Below are 21,377 nucleotides of genomic sequence, written 5' to 3' on the forward strand. Positions count from 1 at the left end.
GCTTGGTAATCCCATGTGCGTCCCCCTGCTGCATTTCACTCACTTTCCCAATTAAGATTGAGAATAGGGTGCAAGGGGAACCTCGTGCTATCTCTGATTAAAGATGGCATCAGGATTCCTAGCCCTATGCATTTTCTCAATTGGAGTAAAAGGCTTAGGAAAGGAGTGACCTCTTCTGGCCACTTCTTGGTTTAGATTTGGTCCCTTGGGAACTAGAGATTCCTTTCCTCTGGTGTATATGATTGCAGCATAAATGTATTGTTTTTGAGCATAGTGTGTTCCAATAACAGTTATAACCCACTCACCTATTAGAACATGTACCATAGCATCGAAAATTCTGATAGATAATGTGTGTTGGTAGTATGTACTCAAATGTGTACCTTGTTGCAGATCCTGGCTGAAGAAATCTGTACCCCCATGGATCCTGGTGCAATCTTTATCATAGTGGAATGTCCTCATGAAGGCTTTATAGATGCTGTCTGTGAAAATGACACACTAAAAAGGTACTTTAAGAATATACCAATTTGCTTTCCCATTCAGAATTTGGAGAGGGACTTCCTTCTTGTGTACCTGGCAACTACTGCCACCTGTGTAGTAGTAGAAGGTCTCACTTCTTTGATTGGTTAGGCCAAGAGTAGATGGCCCTAACTGTTGGCCAGGTCTGATGGAAAGGGTAGAATATGTGCAGGGCCACAGTAGCCCACCCCTGCCCAAGGGCATACATCATGACAAACTTTAGCAACTGTCTTACATTGGCTTATATGGATGCATCAGAACATTAGTAGGTGTGGGAAGGATATTTTTGATAAGGCTGCCGTAGAAGTGATGCCTTCAGTAAATGCACAAGTGTGCCAAACTACATGGAGCATTTTCAAATGAACAAACACAAATGATAGCACTGTACATTATTCTTCCAGTCTTGAAATTGTAAGTGAAATCTCCAAAGGCAGGACCTGAAAAATATTTTATTCTAAGGTGTCCCGTTCTCTCCCCCCCCCCTTTAATTTAGTTAACTAGCATGACATTCCTGGGAGCCAACCCAACACAGAAGTATACAAAATACTCAGATTATTAGGGGTACTACAAATACTAGGACTCCAGCTGGTTTGATTCTAGAATTCTTGAAATCTTATTTTTTGTATCTGAGCTTTTCTGACAGTGTTCAGGACCCCACTGTCAACTGATTTTAATCAGCTTGGTCTAACTGTGATGTGATACTTGGAATTGCATCAGACTAATTGCATCAGACGTAGTCCTCTGTGATCTTGAAAATATGTTCCAGAGAGTTTTGGTTTATAAGCTTTTGGGTTGCATGGGGGAGTTTGAGCGGGGAAGTGTGCCCTTCTTCTCAATTTTTATCTTGAACAAACAGTTCCAAAGCACTCCACTGTTTTCCAGTGATAATGCATTTCCTAAACAATGGTGCAGTTTGGGACCACTAAAGAAATACTAATTTATAACTAGACAGACCTTTCATGCACTGCTTATTTTTTGTATCATTCACATATTTTATATAGTGTACACGAGGAAATCTTGTGGCCTTCCAGTAGCCCTTACAATCATAGCCAAAGATGAAGAATGCTGGGAGGTTGCACTGTAAGAACATCTGGAGGTTCACATGATTTTCACCTCTCATATAGAGAGAATAGCCTTAAAATATTCCATATTTTCCAGCTGGCAGAAAAATAAAAATACATGAAAGATGGCAAAATACATAAGGGATTATGGCATTAGAAAATAATATTTTGCCTTCCTCCTAGAGCTGTGCATAAAGAAAAATTAAGCAAAAAGGAGCATCTCTCTCTAAACCAACTTCTACCCATATCATATTGGTATGATGTGGCAGTAAACATGCAATCTTCTATAGAAATCTAATCACTGAGAGTCTATTACCAAAGTCTATTCACTCCACCTGAATATCAATTGATTCAGGAAGAAGGCACCACTTTCCCTGGGATCCTCAGCTTCCTTTGAGTTTCATCCTGTCCCTTCTGTTTATATGTAGTGAGTCTAAAGGAGGGTCTATGTCGTACTTTGAATGCTGCTATTGTACATTCAATGTTTTTCTAGGTATCAAGAAGGGAAGCAGGAGAATCCTGTTGCTTTAGTGATTCATATAACTCCAGAACCAATTCTACGGGACAGCCGATATAAACAATGGCTAGAAAGGTTTGTGTTTTGGGTGAAATTAAACACATTGTATACTTTCGTGGGAAAAATTGCAGCCTACTTGCCACATATGGTTATTGACATGAGTTTTTGAAGTGCAAAAAGGACCACCTTGCTCCTCCTAAAGGCATTCTGTTAAAAATTGCCCTGAAAACAGAAAATGGCCTCTAGGTTTGATGCAAACACAAGAATGCCATCCACCCCCCCCGCAGGAAAAATGTCTAAAACAAAAGCCCAAAGTAACTTGTGTTTCTACTTTGCATGCGTCTAATTTGGGGGCAATATTTGGTCCCTGTGTCTTTTGCAGTTGTTTATCCCTGCCCTGTGGCCTAATTTCCTTTACAGATTGCCCTTTTACTCAGCACAAATGAAATTTGGTTGAAATGTGTACTAGACTTCATTGACATTAATGGATTGAAATCTGGTATCAACTGTGATTGCATGGTGCCAGAGTCTTAAGCAGTGGTGTCTAATACATCTACTAATACTATATTGTTAGCATAATAATGGTTACCATTTATGTAGCACCCTTCAAGAGTCCAAATGCTTCCTGTGTATTTTTAGCAATCCTTAAAAATTTGTCTGGTTGATCAGTGTTACTGTGATGAAGGCAATATAGGGGTTATCGTGAAACAGAGTCACCTTGCAAGTTCAAGGCCGCTGTGAAAATTGGAGGCTTTCTGGACTTTTCAGTAAGTTCCTATATGACAAGAGTAGTCCAATTTCCCTACTGTAGTCTACTCTACATATAGGTTCTTTGATCTGAAAAGATGGTCCGCCATGGAAACTCTTGCGACATGTGGAACTTTGCATATTGTTAAGCACTGTTAATTTTATTGTGCTATTCATTGAATGTATATTCAGTAAGACTTTGTGTCTGTCTTCCAAGTTGCTTGTTGTTTTATGGTGACTCCATGAATTTTCTATCTATCTATCTATCTATCTATCTATCTATCCATCCTGCTCTTTTCCCTGGCCTGGGACTCAGAGTGGCTTCACAGCATTAAAACAAACAAACAGAAAGTACAATTAAAAACAAATTTTATAGGAGTTTCTTCAGCAGAACTGGTTTTGCCAGCATCCTGAAAAAAACAAAAACTCTTATCTGGCAGGCTGATGGAAAAGCTAAGCTTTCACATTGTGAATGATATGCTAATTATTCTATAAATGAGCCCAGGGAAACTGCCTTTTAAAACAGGAAGAACTAGATCTTGTAATGCAAGTGCACTGTAAACAATATGAACTTATGCAAAGGAATTTAGCAGCACCTTTGTGACTAACTAAAAAAAGTTGGTAGCATGAGCTTCTGTATAACTGAGCCTACTACCTCAGATGCATATGGACTATGCATTTGAGGAAGTAAGCTCAAGTTTACGAAAGCTCATGCTATCAACTTCTTTCTTTTAGTTAGTCTTAAAGGTGCAACTAAATCCCTTTGCATACTGATTTTCTAGACTAACCTGGCTATGTCTTTGCATGTGAATTGTAGTTATGCAAAATAAATAAATGAAAAACCCTAGCTAGAAGACAAAATTCTGGTCTGACTGTGTCTTCCTCTCACACACTACATTTTAGGACATCTGACATCAAGCTCTAACATGTACCAATGTGTTCTTGGTTTCTTTCATTCCACCAGATTTGGATCCACTACTCAGCACTTGATACTTAATGAGAATTGCCAATCGGTACATCATCTCCGAAGTCACAAAATTCAAACACAGCTCAACCTTATCCATCCGGAGATCTTTCCATTGCTCACCAACTACCAAAGCAAGGTAAAGTCATTAAAATAAAGTGAGATGTCTCTCAAAAGGTTGACATCGCACACTCATATCTTTTTGTTTTACCAGGAAGAAGAGGCTGTGTTCAGTGTGCCAGTTACACGAGGAGAATGCCTTCTCAAATATCAGCTGAGACCCAAGCCAGAATGGCAAAGGTTGGTAGCACTGAAACTTGCCCTGGTTGGACTGAGACTTGAAAGCATATAAAGATCTGTCTCTATGCTTATTTGGTTTCTGACACTGGAATTGTTATATTCTGTTGCACCTTAAGGGGTATGGAGCTTCTGATGTTGTATTGCTTACTGCTCTCTTCCTCTTAAACTTCACCTTATTTTAACATTAAAATCAACTTTATTAGAACATAATGAATAGCTCAAATGATGAACATCAAATGATGAACAACCTGATATTGTGTTACCTATTAGACCACACTGTATATTACATCAGGGCCTAGTAGGGAATGTAATGTTGCCAAGCTGCATGTTTAAACTAGACATTACAAGAAAATTTGGTAGACTGGGGCAGAAGAGACAAGAACAGTGGCAGGTGCAAGTCACCTAAGTATCTATAGTTTTGTGTGGGTTTTTTAGGCTGTCAGGCCGTGTTCTAGAAGAATTTATTCCTGATGTTTTGCCAACAGCTGTGACTGGTATCTTCAGAGATGGTTCTGTGAAGATGCCAGCCACCAGCTGCTGGTAAAACATCAGGAATAAACTGTTCTAGAACACAGTCTCTTAGCCTGAAAAACCCACAAAATGCTGGATGCCGGCCATGAAAGCCTTCTACTTTACACCTAAGCATCTGTTTGTCCCCCCACCCCCCAAAGTGTAAATTCAGACCTTGGGTTGCTTTCAAAACACTTTGTAGAAGTAAGATGTGGTGGATTGTAGAATTGGTTGTGGAGGGGAAGTATGTAGAGTGTTGAAGTGTGGGTGAATTAATAGTTTTGAAAAGGTTATTTTATTTCAGGATCTTCCTTTTTGGTTTGTTAACTTCCAATTGATTGTGCTGAAATTGCCTGGGTTCTCAGGTGAAATGTGTAAATGCTGTCAGGGCTAATGTCTTTTGCTAACTGAGGGAGCAAGAGGATACTTGGGAAAAGTTTTGAGGAAAATTTCTGTTGTCTATCTTGCCTTGTCCCAATTGCTGACCTTTTTTTTTTCAGGGAGGCTGTTACGGCTTGTAATCCATCTGAATTTGTAGCTGAAGCCTTGGAATTGCCTGACTTCCAGGATTCTGTGCAGAAATGCAAAGAGAGCTTACCAGTCAGATCAACCATGTCAGGTGAGTAAGTTGCCTGTAGCATGCTTTGAAAGGACTAACAAGAAATTTTCATAGGAAAAATACATCTTTTATTCGTGATAGATTTTGAGGGCTACATATAAGAGATATAAGCTTTACACGAAGGGAATTTGTAAATTATTTATCCCAAAAATCTTTTTAAACACAGTGATTGAAAAGTTGGTTAGTGATGTTAGAAGTAAACCATTCAGTGCTTGCCCTCCCACCCTCCCTCCCTCCCTCCCTCGGTAAAGGAACCTTACTTGAAATATTTGCAAGAATTGTAGTAGCAGTAGTATCTCCCCCTTATCTGTTCCTGAGAAACTATGATTTTCTTGCTCACCACTTAGAAGTCCTAATCCCCCTTGTGTTGTAAAAATGTACTGCTTAGTCAGCAGCAAGTAAACAAGGGTGGGAAGAAAACCAACATTATTTACAGTCAGTCCTTAGTATCTACAGATTTCTTATGCATGGATTCAAGCATCCATGGCTCAAAGATATTAATAAAATATATAAATTTGGAAAACCATGATTTTGCAATTTTATATAAGAGACACTATTTTACTATCCATTGTATTTAATAGGACTTGAACATCCATGGATGTTGGTATCCATGGAGGCTCCTGGAACTAAACCCCAGCAGATACCAAGGACCCACTGTACAAACTTTAAGTTTTTTTCCCCTCTTGAAAAAGAGAGCAGTAAGAGGAAGAGGGCAATTAGACATATAACATGAATATCTCCTTACTCATGACAGTGTCTGTTTTTTAGGTTGCTAAATGATGACAATATAGGACTCTAGTTTGCAGGGATTTCATTATTTTTTTATCTCTTTCTAGAAAATGCAGATTGCTACCCAGAAGTTATATTCTTAGGAACTGGCTCTGCAATCCCAATGAAAATCCGGAATGTTAGCTCCACTTTGATAAATATTAGGTAGGTGCCTTCAATTGACACAATATGTCATGTTCTGTCTCTAATAAGGAAACCCGGGCAGATCATACCAATATGAACGATAATACAGAAAAGGGACTGGAACTCGGTTGTTTGCCAAACACTGTCCTGCTGTACATCTGCCGCGAGCAGGGTTCAACCACTAATCAAACATGTGTGGCTTATGTGTTAGCTATGTTTAAAGCTGCCCTTTATCATGAGTACCTTGAATTAAGAGTGGAAGTATTTTACCAGTCAGTGCTATTTCTTTAAAACTGCAGTCAAATGGTTTCTATAAGATGTTCCTAGTGTTGCAATACCTGCAGCTTCCATCCTCCTTAAGGGGAGACCCACACAGAACACATTGCAGTAGTCTAATGAGGAAGTCAATAGCTGACTAGCACATGGACTAGTGTGGTCCAATTAATCCCTGTCCAGGAAGGGCTGTAGCTAGCAGATTAGTTTAAGATGACTCTGGACACACAAAGCCACAGGGTCCTCCAGGGCTTTCAAGGACAGAAAGGGATTCAGGAATACTCTCAAGCTTCACATCTGCTCCTTCAGCTGGGAGTACAGTCTCATTCAGAACAGGTTGCTTACCCAGTTTCCAGACCTGGGAAATATCAGTCCACAGAGCCTCCATCTTACTGGGGTTCATCTTCAGTTCCTTAGCCCTCATCCAGCCCATTTCAACATTGGCGACCTGCACAAACCCCAGCTAACTCTGATTACAAGGAAAGATTGGGCTCAGCATGATACACATTTGAGGGCACCCAGCCCTCAAAATATTGCAGGCACACTCTCTCCCACCTCTGTTCAGTTTGACTTTGGTTTTACCATCAAAGTGAAGACATAGTTAGTAGATGGCTCCCTGGTATGAAATGGTCCCCTCTCTTTTGAAGGTTAATTTGATCGCACCACTAAATGCTACTTGCTGTGTCTTGAAGAAGCTCTATTAACATTTGAAACAGAAATGTAATATTTGCAACATTTTGTTTAATACAAGTATTACATTTCTGTTTCAAATGTTAATGTTCAATCAACTTCTATTACAAATCTAAAACCAGCAAAAATGAAAAACAAATGAATGTGATTGGATGCATGCATCTTAAGGTCAGGGACTCAACAAGCCAAAGGCTTGTGGAAGCCTTTCATTTCTCCATTGATTGAAGGTTGCTGGGGAGGGGAGCCAGAAAGACATCCCCAGAGCAAAGAGGTATACAACTTGGGTTGGAAGAATGCTGAAAACTGTATCTTGTGTTGCTACCCATTGTGATGGTGGCTTGACACCCAGCAAGGTCTCTTGGGCTGAGTTTTCCCATAGCGAGGCATCCTGAAAGACTACTTCCAGGCCCATTGGACAGACGTAACAAGATAATTAACTATTATTCATGCTTCTATCAGCTCTAATCAGTCTCTGATTCTGGATTGTGGAGAAGGAACATTTGGCCAGCTTTGCCGCCATTATGGAGATGAAATTGACAAAATACTGTGTAACATTGCAGCTGTATTTGTGTCTCATATACATGCTGATCATCACACGGTACGTATAAGTGTGTTTTGTTGCTTTATTTTTCCATTACAAATCATTGGTGCTTTCCAGACCGCCCAAAAGGGTGGTCTGCCGGCGCCCTCATTTGCTGCGTGGAGCAGCCTCAGCGGCCAAACTGCGCAGCTGCTCCGCACAGCAAAAAGAAGCCAAAAAAAGCAGCTTCTTTTTGCGACGCCATTATGATGCCGCAAACCGCCAATTGCACACTTGCGGCATCATAATGGCTCCGAGACGTGCGGACGCTAAGCGTACGCTACGTCAAGATGGCGGCACCCATGTAATAATAATAATAATACATTTTATTTATGTAGAATGGGCGCCGCCATTTTGTACGTGCTCGGCGCGTACTAGGGTTAGGGGCGTCTGGAAAGGACGCCCCTTTCTAACCCTAGTACATGCTGAGCACGTACTTTTTGCCCATGCGGAACACGCCATTTAAATTTTTTGGGGGGTAGATCTTCTCTCCATTGTTTCAAATTAAACATAGCAAGTTTGTATAGTTAATTTGTGAAACTTCTTTTTTTCATTGGCAACCTACCATGAAGTGGCAACAATAAAGTGGCTAAGCAACTACCCGAATTCATTGCCGTCATTGGGCAAGATGGTGGACATAAGCAAATCCTTGTTTTTAAGGATTGTAATGATACAGCCCTTAGAAGAGTCAGCATTGGGCAAAGGTATCTTCTGTTCACTGCTTTATGAGTGAAGTGAAGGCATCTTCTTCATATAAATTATTGTTTTTCCCAGTTTTGCAATCTTCACTTGAAGTGTGAAGGAAACTATTTATTTGCAATATTCTCAGTGTTCATTTATTTACAAAAGACCGAACTTTTTTCCCCTAGGGCTTGTTGAATATCTTGTTGCAGAGACATCGTGCATTTGTAAGTACTTCAGCTTTAAAGCTAAAATCCAGGTGTTACAAATGTGATTAACTGATGTAGTACTGACCTTTGAAATACAAAATCTTATACATTTACTTCTTTTCACTCTAGATGACCTTGGGTCAGTCCCCTAGCCCACTGTTACTGGTTGCACCCACACAGCTCATGACGTGGCTGCATCAATATAATGATCATTGCCAAGAGATTCTGGGGCACATCAAGTGAGTAGGTACTCCCAAATGATTTGTGTTAACAAGAAATCCTGAAGTATTGTGTGCCTGTCAGATACAACTGCTGATTCCTGATGTCATCAGATCTCAAGTTTATGTTAAAACTAGACGCATAGTGAGAAATAAAAACATTGAGAACTCTTAGTATGAAAAAAGGCTAATATATAGAAGGGACACCCTATATACATTTGGATTGGTTTGACAATAATTTTTGAATAGTTGCATAAGAATTCCACCAGGTCCCCGCACCCTCTTTCTAACTTTGCTTGCCTCTATCATTTGTAATGTGCTGAATGACGGGGTGTCTGTTGGAATAACTTTAATGGTAACATCTCTAAACATGATTATGGAAAATTATTGAATAAAAGTAAGCCCTACAACATCAGCTGGAAAGAATTTCATTGTCATTGTGAGACTAAAGGGTTATCTACTCAGACAAAAAAATTATGCTCACTTTGTTTCCAGTTCTGTACATGATGTACAGCCTACTTCACCGTGAAAAAACTCACGTTTTAGTCTGAAGCTTTAGGAACAATTGGATTTCTTATATATGTGTCAGGGATTGGGGTGGATGGGCTAATTGGAGGGTGGGACTAGTATGGCAAACTTGGTATGTCACCATCCCCCCCCCAATGTTTGGGGTATCGTGCTACTCAGGCTTCTTAAATGGAGATGTAGGGCCTGTACAGACCGTCCCGAAAGGCCATTCTGTGGGCAGAGTTACAATGTACACTGGATGGCGTAACCTTGCCCCCAGGGCGCCATTTTGGCCTGCACCAGTCCAAATGTTGCACGCCATGATGACACTCCTTCGGTGCTGCATCCACATGATGCAGCACCAAAGGGGCATCATAAAGGCATGCCCTATGGCAGCCCTTGGAGGGTGCAAAAAGGAGTTCTCTAGAGGATGGATCAGGACCATGATATGCGGTGGCCATGGGCCCCAATCCAGTCAGTACAAGGGTGGCTGCATGCTGCCCATCTGTACAGGCCCTTACTTAGAATTTTCTAAGACTTTTCCTTTCTGAATATGTAGCTGTCCCTCAATTAGCAGGGGTTGGTGCATGTATGCACTCCCTCAGGCATGGGTGAAAGAAGGTGTTGCCTATCTACCATTAGCTCCACTAGCTCCAATACACTGTGGGAAATAAAGTTGCCTATTTTCTTTGCTGTGATTGCCAGCAATGGAGCGTTTTACCCTGGTTGCTGCTGCCTTCTCTCCATGGCCCTCCTCATGGCCCAGTCATGAGATCAAGACTAGTGGGTTTTATTGGGAAACCAGTTTGCTGCCAGATGATGCCTAAGGGCTGGGAAAGTAGATTTTATTCTGTTTTGGAGCAAATGGCAAATAAAAATTTAAGAGAAAAGAAGGATGTCCTGGAGTGTGCGTTGGTCCTTTAAATGAAGAAGTAGGGAGCCTCCCAACCATGCTGATGAACCCAACCTAGCATGACTAATGGTAAAGGGCTGTGGGAGTTTATTCCAAAACATTTGAAGGGCTATAATTTTTCCACCTCTGTCTTAAGAGCTTAATTGACTAGCTATAGCTGCTCTTACCCTGCTGTCTAGATCTCAAAAACAACAACAACAACAACAACGAAATTATCATTTTAATTTAACTGTGGTGTTTCGTTTTCCTTGCAGCATGATTCCTGCCCGGTTTTTAATGGAAGGGTGTGATGTCTTCAAACCTAAAGCAAAAGCATTCATTGGTCTGCTTTTGGAGAAATATGACTTTTCAAGGGTAAGGCAGGTGTGGAGTAATGTGGGATAGAGAGGGGCACATGCAGGAGATCTGGGATGACTAACATGTTGCGATACTCAGTTTCAGACATGTGAGGTCCGACATTGCAAGAATGCCTTCGCTTGTTCCATGGTCCACAAGTCTGGGTGGAAAATAGTCTATTCTGGTGACACAATGCCCTGTGAGGCTTTAGTTCAAATGGGTAGGTTTTGTACATGCTTGTGTATTTAGTCAATTTCTGAGAATGTTGTGGGGCAAGCCAAATCTCTCTCTCTTAAAAGATGCACTTAGATGATTACGTATTCTTCAAACTGAGAAATAGTATTTTCACAGGAAAAAATGCTTCTCTGTTGATTCATGAAGCCACACTAGAGGATGGTTTGGAAGAGGAAGCTATCGAGAAGACACACAGGTAAAAGAATTTCTACAAGGGACTAAATTGCCATTTTCTTAAAGGAGAGCTGCATAAAAGAAATGAAAGGGTAGAGCAATTTTCAATCTATCTAGTAATAGAAAATATCTGGGGATATCTTGTGCTCTGTACTAGTTGTGGTAAGATTGGTGCAGATACCAGTTCACTCTTTCTGCCCTTGATACTAATGTGGTTCACACTTTGATTAGGTCTAAACTGTGAAGTCCATCTTGTGTTATTGTTTTTTTCTCTAGCTTCAAAGCAAGCAGGCTAACCATTGAATTATGCGATGTGTGAAATACAGCTTTCTGTCATGAAAGAAAGAATTGCATGCAGTGAAAAGCTACAGCTTTTCTTAATATTTTGCAGGATGAACTTTGGTTTCCTTTCATAGAATGTGGCAGGATTCCCAGACGTTAGGGTCAAATGATATGGGGTGACAGTCTTCCCTAGAGTTTAACTCTGGGGTAGAGTCAGCGCAGGAGCTCTGAGCCAAACACAAAATGTTAACACGGGTTTCTGCTAGCCTGTTGATAGTATTTGAAATAGTATAGCAGTTGATAGTAACAACTAAAATGCTTCAACTCCATAGGAAGCTTTGAATCAGAAACAATAATTTTGCTCCTAAGGTGTTATGTGGTTTTTTTCATGTCCTTCTAGGCTTTTCTGCTTTGAAGGATAACTGCTAGGATAATGTGTGAGGGAGAGCTTATTTCATTTCATGCTGTGCAGACCCTGTGCTCTACTCTTTCTTTTCTTTTCTTTAGCACTACCTCCCAGGCAATTGGGGTTGGAATGAAGATGAATGCAGAATTCATCATGCTCAATCATTTCAGTCAACGCTATGCTAAAATTCCTCTTTTCAGTGAGGATTTCAGTGAGAAGGTTGGAATTGCATTTGATCACATGCGGGTGAGTTAACCATTTGCCTTATAGTGCATTCTCTCTTCCTGGGTGCAGAACACTTTCAGAAAAAAAATTAAGTTTCCTTAAAAACATTTAGCAAATGAACCAGCAGGATTGGATGGCAACACAGTCTAAATTGACAGATGAGGATGTGGGAGACGAGGCCTTCAGCTGGAGCTGAAAAACCCTCTTTCACTTTACTTTTGGAGGTCAGAACTTACTTTATTAAACCCTTATAGAGTCAATTTTTGACAAGTCTCTTCCATACCTCAACTCAACATTTCACATACTAGTACTCCCATTATTTCTGACAAGGCTTCCACAAATGCCTCACCATGGCAGACCAGCAAACCCCCCCCCCCCCCCCCCCCACCCCCCCCCCCCCCCCCCCATCCCAAGACCTCTCACTCCCACTTGCTTTTCCCCTCAGGAAATTCCAGGTGTATTGAAGCGTTGTACACCATTTTTGCAAGATGTACTGTCCAGTTGAGTAGTACTGCCCAAGACTGTATATTTCTTGCCCCACCTTCTCCTCAGAAAAGGCCAGGCATGGGTGGTTTCTAGCATGGGACTTATTTTGTATTATGATTATTATTATTTAAATGATTTTATTTTGTGTTATTTAAACATTTTTAAATAAATGTATTTAATAATAATAACAATTTATAATTTTACTTTACTTTACATCTCGCCTTTCTCCCAGTGTGGGATGTCACTACCCAAAGGCATGCAGAGTGTCCCTGGGCTGTGTCACTCAGGAAAGTCTCCTTCCCAGCTTTGCCCTCCCCTCTTCCTCTCTTTGCCATGGGAAAGAAGTGCTTCCAGACCTTTTTCAGTGCTGGGAATGCGAGTCCCTCTGCCAAACCTTAGCTGAAGCTAGCATGTTTTCCCACCTTTCCATTGTACAAGAGGAAGAGGCACTTCCAAAAGCTGCTCAGTGTAGGAGGTGAGGGATCTGAGAAGTATCACTAAAACCTCACTCAGTTTTCCTTTGGTTAGAAGCAGATTTGCGGTATATTGCTGCTCAGTATAATTTTGGATGCTGTTTGACAGCACATGTCCCTCCACACACCTACACATGGCCTCCACATACCTCCACATGTCTACAAATGGTAGGGCAGGGTGATTGGGCAGGGTGATGGGTACCTGGAAAATTTGCTTGTCCCTTGGTCTTCCAGACTTTATGGGCATTGTCCCTGACTGTTAGCAACATTTTTGGGCTTATGGAGCTGTAATCCAAAGCATATTCAGGAGTCAGTTTGGACTGAAGAATTCTGTTACAGATTTTGTGGGATGGCCTTGCTGGTGCTTACAGCTTCATATATGAATATGCTGGAGAAACTGGTGGTGACACTAGAGATCGAAAGACCCCAGCAACAAGTCAATGCTCAGGCTTGCATTAAACTTTGCTGTCATGTGGTCTACATGGGTCAAGGAGAATGGAAAGTTAGAGAAAGGAATTTTGTGTTTGTTTAGTATATAGAGAATTGTCATGGCACATGCTGTACACACAGCTCACAAGATTATGTAAATAGTTTGTGGGTGGTGATCTTACACTATTACTGCTCTTTTAACATTAGTTTTTGTTGCCAGGTGTGTTTTCGTGATTTTGCTGCTATTCCGAAACTTATCATGCCTTTGAAAGCCTTGTTTGCAGATGAAATTGAAGAGATGGAAGAACGCAGAGAGAAAAGGGAGCTGCGTCTCCTGCAAGAGGCAATTAAAGCTTCTGAGACCCAGGTAGTTGGTGAGAAAAAGGCACCCACCAAGATAACATTGGAGCACACAGAAGATTCTCATGCTGTACCAAACAAAAAACTGAAAACTTCCAACTGAACAAAGCAACAGAGTGTTGTATTGTGCCTTTCTACCTGGGGGAGTGACTTGTGCCTGAACAGGAACACTTTCGAAGATCCTGGGAGGGATCTGCTCATATGAGCCTGCCCAAGCTATTCGCTCCCTGGAAAACTACCTGTGTTGCTTCAACAAGTGAAGTTCCTGCTGGAACCATTCACTGCACAACTAGCAAAATGTGCTTCCTAGCTACAGTACTAGGATGAACTTGGTAGCTCATCTGCCAGCCATTTTTCCCCCTTCTTAAAAAAAACCCTCAGATAAGGGATAGTAAAAATATTATGCAGAACAGACAAAGAGATCAGGTCACTTTAACAAAAGAGGGGATAAGATCTCTGTGATAAGGAATGCTGCTTCTTATTTTGCAGTTCTCTAAATATTTATCAGATGGAGTGGATATGTTCCAATAGAAGAGGATGTGTTGTGTTATAACTATGCATGCCTCTGGAATTAATACTGGATATATCAAATCAGTTTTTAAATACTTTCCCCCAACTTAGTGTTTTCAGCATAATGCTGTAGATACTTCTTTTCTCCTTTAATCCAGGGCACCAGTAAATAGAATGCATGCTGTCCTGTGCTACTAAATTGGCTTTCATCACTGCAGGGCAAAGGAAGATTTTAGGACTGTGCTAAATTACATTCCTGCCTTCTTAATGCATTACAAAGCATAATGCCAACTCCTATCAGCTCCAGCCAGCAAGGGCAGGGATGATAGGAGCTGTAATCCAAAGGTGCTTCCAAACAATACTTTTATTGTGCAGTTGCCCTGATTCATTCATTGGGTTTTTGGGGGACAGTCCAAACAACCCTCCAGTGTTTTCTTACTGCTGCTTCTTGACATGAACTTTCCTCACCCTAAAAAAATCTGTTTAAGAGAAAAAGGTAAATTAGCTACATAATGCCTTTTGATTGCTAGAATCCATCTATCAAAAAGCAGCCCAACACCAATTGAACACCCACAGGTTTTCCAATGTGATGTTCTCCATGCCATTATAATTGATTAGCAAAGCATTTTAATGAAAGAGACCCCTTTGTTTGATAGCTCTCAGGTAAGGGAAAGGTTGCAAGAGCATATAAGATCTGCTTCTCTGCACCAGTATAATATTTTAAAGAGGATTTTGTAAGGAAACAAAGTGTGAATGAAGCTGAAGTGTGATTTCTATTACTAATGCAAATTCTCAAAAATTGTGGTGGGTAGAAATAGCAAATCTGCTGCTTGTGAGTGCATTGACATGATCCCTGATATGAAATGTGAAAGAAGTTCCAGGATTGGGTGATTCCTCATGTGTAAAAGTGGTTTCCAGCTGAGGGGAAAAAAATCTCAAAAAGCTTTTGTAGCCTGCTGAAAAATACTTTTCCTGCAATGCCCTTCTGACTCCACATTCTTTACAGAAGGGGTAGGCAACTGCTAAGGGACCAGTTTTCAAGTTGGGTCAAGTGCTCAGGGGATATACTAGTCTTGGTTGGCTAGTTATTGTGTATATGTGCTCTAAAGTTTTATAAAGCAAAAAACAAAAACCCAACTATAAGACTTAGTCTGGGTCAGCATGCAAAGGGATCTTGTATCACTTTTGAGACTAACAGGAAAAAAGTTTGCAGTATAAGCTTTCATAGACTGAATCAACTTCATCAGATGCATGGAGTAAAGCACCTGTGGACAAACCTTTATACCCATGAAAGGGTGGGTTGTGTATGTGTAATAAAATAATAATAAAAAAGGCAAAATCTATGGGTATAGTGTTGAGGTGACAAGTACTGAATACATTATAATTCCCACTCATACTTAATTATTATTGAATGTATATTTATATGTAAATGAACCTTAAGGGGACTTACATTTATTTTAGTTAACTGAATATTGACTAGTGATACTGAACTAAAAAGGAACTAAACTGATTGATTTAAACTATAGTACAGTTACTGCCTTTTCTAATGATTATCATGTGTTTACTAGTTTGGTGGCAAAAAATGATAGGCTTTTAAAAAATAAAATAAGTTGTGGGTACCAAGGGGCAATATAAAAGAGCTTGTAGGCTACAATTTGCCTATCTCTGCTTGATGAAAAAACAAAACAAAAACGAGTTACCCTTCATTCCAACATAATACTGCAAAAATGACCACTAAAGTGCGTATCTCTATTCCTTGGCTACTCTGGGTATTATTTTGGGGTGGAAATGGACAGATCTGACATCTTAAAGTACATCATCATAAGCTTGAAGACTCTCCATGTTGAGCTGAAGATTCCAGCCATAAGTTTACTAAAAAGTTTTAAGTTGCAGTATAGTTAACCGGATAAAGCATGTGTGGAAGTGTAGGCTTAGGTTATTCATGGTGGTACAGGCTTTAAATACTATGCAGAATCCTTAAAGCAAGTGACGGACAGTGCCTTTCATTCCTTTCCAGGTACAGTAGTATAATTCACAGGTAAGAAAATTTTGTTAATTCTGTTCTTCTTTATAACAGACATTGGTAATGCGTACGAGTAAGCCCCAATATTCTTTCTAACTATGGTCAAAATTAAATTGCTAAGGAGTGTAAAGATTTTGTGTTTATAGGGGATATCTTATGGCAGGGGTGGGAATCATGCAGATGGGGGGTTGCATGTGACCCTTTTTTGGGGGGGAGTCCCATTTTACCCTTAACTCCCAACTCTTGGGATCATTTTAAATACATTTTTGCCTTTAAAAATCCAGTTTGTGGATGGATAAATTACTTCAGGGGATACAATTCAGCCAATAAGCACTATTCTCTAGCCCGCAAATAACAGAAAATCATGCCACAGAAACTTGGAAATGACCTCTAGTTTCTGATATCTCACTTCTGCTTCAGTGCTGATGGTAGCAGTGCAGCCCACAAGTGTCAGGAGGTGTGGAAAATGGCCCTCCGACCCATGGATATGTGCCTGCCCCACACGTGACTTCTTGAAGGCAAAGTAGTGGGTTGTTGAAGAGAGGTGATTGTACAGCCATTTACTTTTCTATCTGTGGAGCCCTGCATCTGAAACCAGGAAGCAAGAGAGATGATGGACCTCTTTCCATCCCCAGTCCTACAGAATATACACCACACAGGACATCTGATCTGTTGCTTTTGTGGATGCATGCTGCAAATGCTATTTGCTTATCTCTCTCCCTCTGGAAGGTACAGATAACACATGGATTTGTCAAAGAAGAATGACTAGAAGGTGGCCTATAATTAACATCTTCAAGTTTTTTCTCCTGTATGGTTTTTAACATCTTGCCTGATGAAGAAGCCAGTGGAGCTTTGAAAGCTTGCAATATGTATATTGTGCATTTTGCTTGTCCCAATAAAGGTAAAGGCAAATTTTGGTGGATTTTTGAAGTCATTAGGAGTTTATATGTTTAGCCCATCTAATATAACTGCAGTGCAACAGGCCAGACAGCTATGGATAAGCGTAGATACAAAAGATGGGGGGAAGTGTCCACTGAAAAATATAGTATCAGTAAATCTTCAGGAAAAAATGTTTGCCCTCCAGTTCTGCATGCAGCCCTTATCAAAGGCAACAAAATCAACAAGCAGTGATACTTCTGTTGGGCCAACTCCAAAGCATGAAATACTGTACATTATGCAGGGTTTCTACACTTCACTGGCTTCAGGGAAAGATGTTAAAACAAAAACATACAAGAGAAAAATGGTGACGGTGATGGAAGTTGCAGACTCAGTCCATCTGAGATGATGTGTTAAGCTGGTGTTGACTGAGATGGCAGCGTATAGGCCATGTGAGGACTAGAGATAAAGAGCAATAAGAGAGAGGTTACGGTGTGATGTAGTGGTTTGAGTGTTGGACTCTAGTGACCTTGAGCAAGAAGTCACACTCTCTCAGCCGCCTCAGGGGAAGGCAATGGCAAACCGCCTCTGAACAAATCTTGCAGAGGAAATCCTGTGATAGCTTCACCTTAGGGTTGCTGCCCATAAGTCGGAAGTAACCTGAAGGCATGCAACAAATAAAAACAGTGGTGTAGCTGAGTGTTGAGACTATGACTCTTGAGACCAGGGTTCAATTCTCGTTTGTCCATGGAGCCCACTGGGCGACCTTGGACAGAGCACACACTCACAGCCTCAGGACAGCAATGGCACACTTCTGAACGAAGTTGCCAAGAAAGCCCCATGAGACCTTCACCTTCGGGTCTCAGGAAGCGGTTAGAAGGCACAACACAGGCAGCTGCCTCGGGCTGGGCAGGTAACAGTCTACGTTATAGCAAAGCCTTGTTTATTCCTAGGAAGGCAAAGGGAAGAGAAAGCGGCAGTAAATCTAGTAACACAAACCCCACGGCTGTGTCTTTGAATATTACTACTGCTACTACCACTACTACTACTACTATGCATCTCAGGAAGTAGACTCCTTTAGTCTGGGGAAGCTCCTGCTGCCAACTTCCTTCTTTCAGTGAGTCCTAAAGTTGCTACAAGATCTCTCTACATGTTGTTGTTGTTGTTGTTATAATTATTGCATTCTCTAAATGCATATCTGAGGAAGTCGACTTCTAGTCCGGGGAAGCTCCTGCTGCTACCAAGTGCTTTCTTTCAGTGAGTCTGGAAAAGGTGCGCCAGAGACTGACAGGGCTCTATAGACATCAGTGCTAATAATGCTAATGCTATGCCTCTGGGGAAGCGGAGGCCTTCCGTCTAGGGAAGGTGATGCTGCCGCCGCCGCCGCCGCCGCCTCCGGCTCCTTCCGTCCCGTGAGTCCCAGAGGAGCCCCGAGGGCTCTCTTCCGAGGGAGGGTCTGTGGGGCTTGTGAGGGGGAGGCTGAGCAGGGCCTGTAACCCCTAGAGGGCGCAGTGGGGCGGCCCCTTCCCTCCGGGCGCCTTCGGAGCCAAGGGCGGCCCGGACCCTCCTCCTCCTCCTCCCCGCCTTCTTTCCTTCCCTCCCAGTCCCAGGGGCGGGTCGGCGTCCTCCGTCCCCTCAGCAACCGCGGCGGTAGTGGCAGTGGCAGTGGCAGTGACCGTGGTGCTTGCTTGCCTGCCTGCCTGCCTCTCTGCCTTCCCGGAGGGTGATGGAGGAGTCCGAGTCCGAGGCGGAGTGGGATCCCGGGGCGCTGGCGCTGTGGGAGCGAGTGTCGCTGAGCCTGAGGGCGCCTCCGGAGCAGAGGGACCCCCTCGCCCTGCCCCTGCTCCGCGCCTTCCTCCGCGGGGACCCGGCCCAGGGCAGGACGACGACGAGGACGCCGCCGCTGCTGCTGGTGGCCAGGGCGGGGCCCGGGGGCACGGTGGCCCTAGGGCACGGCAACCCCCCTCCTGCTCCTGCTCCGGCCGGGAAGGCGGCCTTCCTCCTGCGCCTGCCCCCCGGCCCCGGCCCCAGGGGACGCCTCCTCTGCGGGGACCTGCCCCCCGCCGACGCCCCCCTCGGCCTCCTGGCAGCCCTCCTCCAGGAGGTAAGCGGGGCTTCCTCTGGGAGTCAGCGCCAAGAGAGCCCTTGTGGCCCCTTTGGGCTCAATGGAGGAGGGAAGGGGCAGACTGAAGGAGGCATACCACGAGTCTTAACAGCCTTATTCACTAGTCTGTAGCATCGGTCGGAAGAGAGCTCTTGTAGCGCCGCCTTTGGGACTCAGGGGACGGAATGGAGCTTTGGGCCTCCCTCCTGGACAGTAAGGCTGAACTCGGGGGCCTGTCCTGGGAAAGGTTCCCCACGCAGCTGCCCCCTGCAGAGTCACCAGCCATGGAGGGAGCAAACGGAAAACTATTCTAGAAGTGTAATTTGGGGCTTCTTTCTTATGCTCCAAACGGAGGGGCCTTTGGGGTTTCCTCCTGGAGAGGAGGGGGAAATGCAGGGGGCGCCCTGCAAAAGGGGGATGCGTGGTCACCCTGATGCTGGGCTGCCCTCCTGCCCCTTCCAGCCCCAGCCCTGAAGAGCGCCCAGGATACAAGGAGGCACCATCCCACCGCTGCTGCTGTTGTTGTTGTTGTCTGCCTCCAAGTCATTTCTGACTTACGGCGACCCTGAGGCAAAAGTATCACGGGGTTCTCTTGGCAATTTTCTTCGGAGGGGTTTCAGGCTGAGAGAGCGTGCCTCGCCCAAGGTCACCCAGAGAGTTTTATACCTTGATCTCGAAAGTCCTAGTCCAGCACTCAGATTAGTAGCCCTGTTTAAATATTTGAAGGGATGTCATATTGAGGAGGGAGCAAGCTTGTTTTCTGCTGCTCCAGAGAACAGGACCAGGAGCAATGGATGGAAGCTGCAGGAAAAGAGATTCCACCTCAACATTAGAAGTAGCATCCTGACAGTAAGGGCTGTTCGACAGTGGAACAAACTCCCTCGGAGTGTAGTGGAGTCTCCCTCCTTAGAGGTCTTTAAGCAGAGGCTAGATGGCCATCTATTGGGGATGCTTTGATTTGGATTTCCTGCATGGCAGAAGGGGGTTGGACTGGATCAGGGCCCTTGCAATCTCTTCCAACTCTATGATTCTATGATTAGTACACAGACACATCAGGACTGCAATTCCTAACCCAAGGAAGTGAGAGGAGTTAAAGGAGGACCCTAAGGCAGGGGAAGGACCCGGAAAGAGCATGTATTTCAAGTGCAAGAAGGGACCCAGCTTTCAGGGCCAGTCCTGGATTCTCTGCTGAAACAGGGTGACCAACTGCAAAGGAGGACAAGGCACTGCAAAATGTAGGACATTCAAGGAAAATATGGGACGTTACAAACTAAAAGCTAAAAACACTAATACAAATACAGTTGGCCCTTCTTATGCACAGATTTTTTATCCACGGATTTGAGCATACACACAGCTTCAAAATATTCCCCAAAAGTATAAATTCCCAATAACAAACCTTGATTTTATATATGGGACACCATTTTGCTTTGCCATTATATTTAATGAGATTTGAGCATCCGCAGATGTTGTTATCCACATGTGTATGTGTGTGTCCTGGAACCAAAACCCAGCGGATAACAAGGACCCACTGTATAAAGTCATGCTTCTTAGTCATGTTCATAATGGAGGACATTTTGAAATTCCTCCTGGACAGAAGGTGCAAATGAAGGACATGTCCTGGAAAAGGAGGACGTCTGGCCAGCTTTTCAGGTAATCTTTCCCCAGGTTCCTGCAGCATCACTGCTAGAAGAAGTAGACTTATGGAGATCTACAGACCAGTGGTATCAGGCAATGAATGTTTTGAGGCAATTTGAAATGTCTACTTATGACTGGGGCTGAAAAACCCTAAAGGCACCAGATCCTGTCTGATCTTGGAAGCCTTGGTTTGTACATGGGTGGGAAACAGCAAGTGAATCCTGGGTGCTGTAGGCTATATTTCAGAGGAAGGAACTGGCAAAACCAACTCTGAGTATTGCTTGCCTAAGAAAACCATATGAAATCTATGGGGTCACTCACCATACATCAACAGGCAACCTGAAGCACCTCTAAGGATGACTAGGTAGGGCTTCTTTACTTTTGAGTGGGGATGTGTAGAGGAGTGCAGTTCTCCCTCGTCTGTCATGGTATCAGGGCAATTGAGAAACCCTTAAGTGGGGCTGTCAATGTTTTGTTTGTTTTCATTTTAGTATTTGTGACAGATGAACATAATAGAAAACATAGCAAGAAGAGAAGCAACTGAAGTGTGTAATCCAGCAGAAGCTGGATACATCTCTGATAGTGACTTGTCAGTCTTCCTCATTCT

The 21,377-nt window shown here is 42.8% G+C and overlaps 1 protein-coding gene across 1 annotated transcript in view; it reads left to right on the forward strand.

Annotated features, from left to right (window-relative positions):
• Positions 1–15,884, forward strand: part of ELAC2 (elaC ribonuclease Z 2) — a 28,891-nt gene extending 13,007 nt beyond the window's left edge. The window contains exons 11-24 of the mRNA XM_042452575.1: positions 391–503; positions 2,071–2,169; positions 3,806–3,944; positions 4,020–4,105; positions 5,116–5,234; positions 6,071–6,167; positions 7,569–7,707; positions 8,559–8,597; positions 8,709–8,818; positions 10,472–10,571; positions 10,653–10,773; positions 10,905–10,983; positions 11,751–11,895; positions 13,483–15,884. Coding sequence (XP_042308509.1) covers positions 391–503; positions 2,071–2,169; positions 3,806–3,944; positions 4,020–4,105; positions 5,116–5,234; positions 6,071–6,167; positions 7,569–7,707; positions 8,559–8,597; positions 8,709–8,818; positions 10,472–10,571; positions 10,653–10,773; positions 10,905–10,983; positions 11,751–11,895; positions 13,483–13,725 — 1,629 coding nt within the window. The 3' untranslated portion in view covers positions 13,726–15,884. The remainder of the gene's footprint in view (positions 1–390; positions 504–2,070; positions 2,170–3,805; positions 3,945–4,019; positions 4,106–5,115; positions 5,235–6,070; positions 6,168–7,568; positions 7,708–8,558; positions 8,598–8,708; positions 8,819–10,471; positions 10,572–10,652; positions 10,774–10,904; positions 10,984–11,750; positions 11,896–13,482) is intronic.
• Positions 15,885–21,377: the final 5,493 nt, after the last annotated feature.

The sequence above is a fragment of the Sceloporus undulatus genome, chromosome 2 (genome assembly GCF_019175285.1).
Source record: "Sceloporus undulatus isolate JIND9_A2432 ecotype Alabama chromosome 2, SceUnd_v1.1, whole genome shotgun sequence".
In the NCBI taxonomy this organism is placed as follows: domain Eukaryota; kingdom Metazoa; phylum Chordata; class Lepidosauria; order Squamata; family Phrynosomatidae; genus Sceloporus; species Sceloporus undulatus.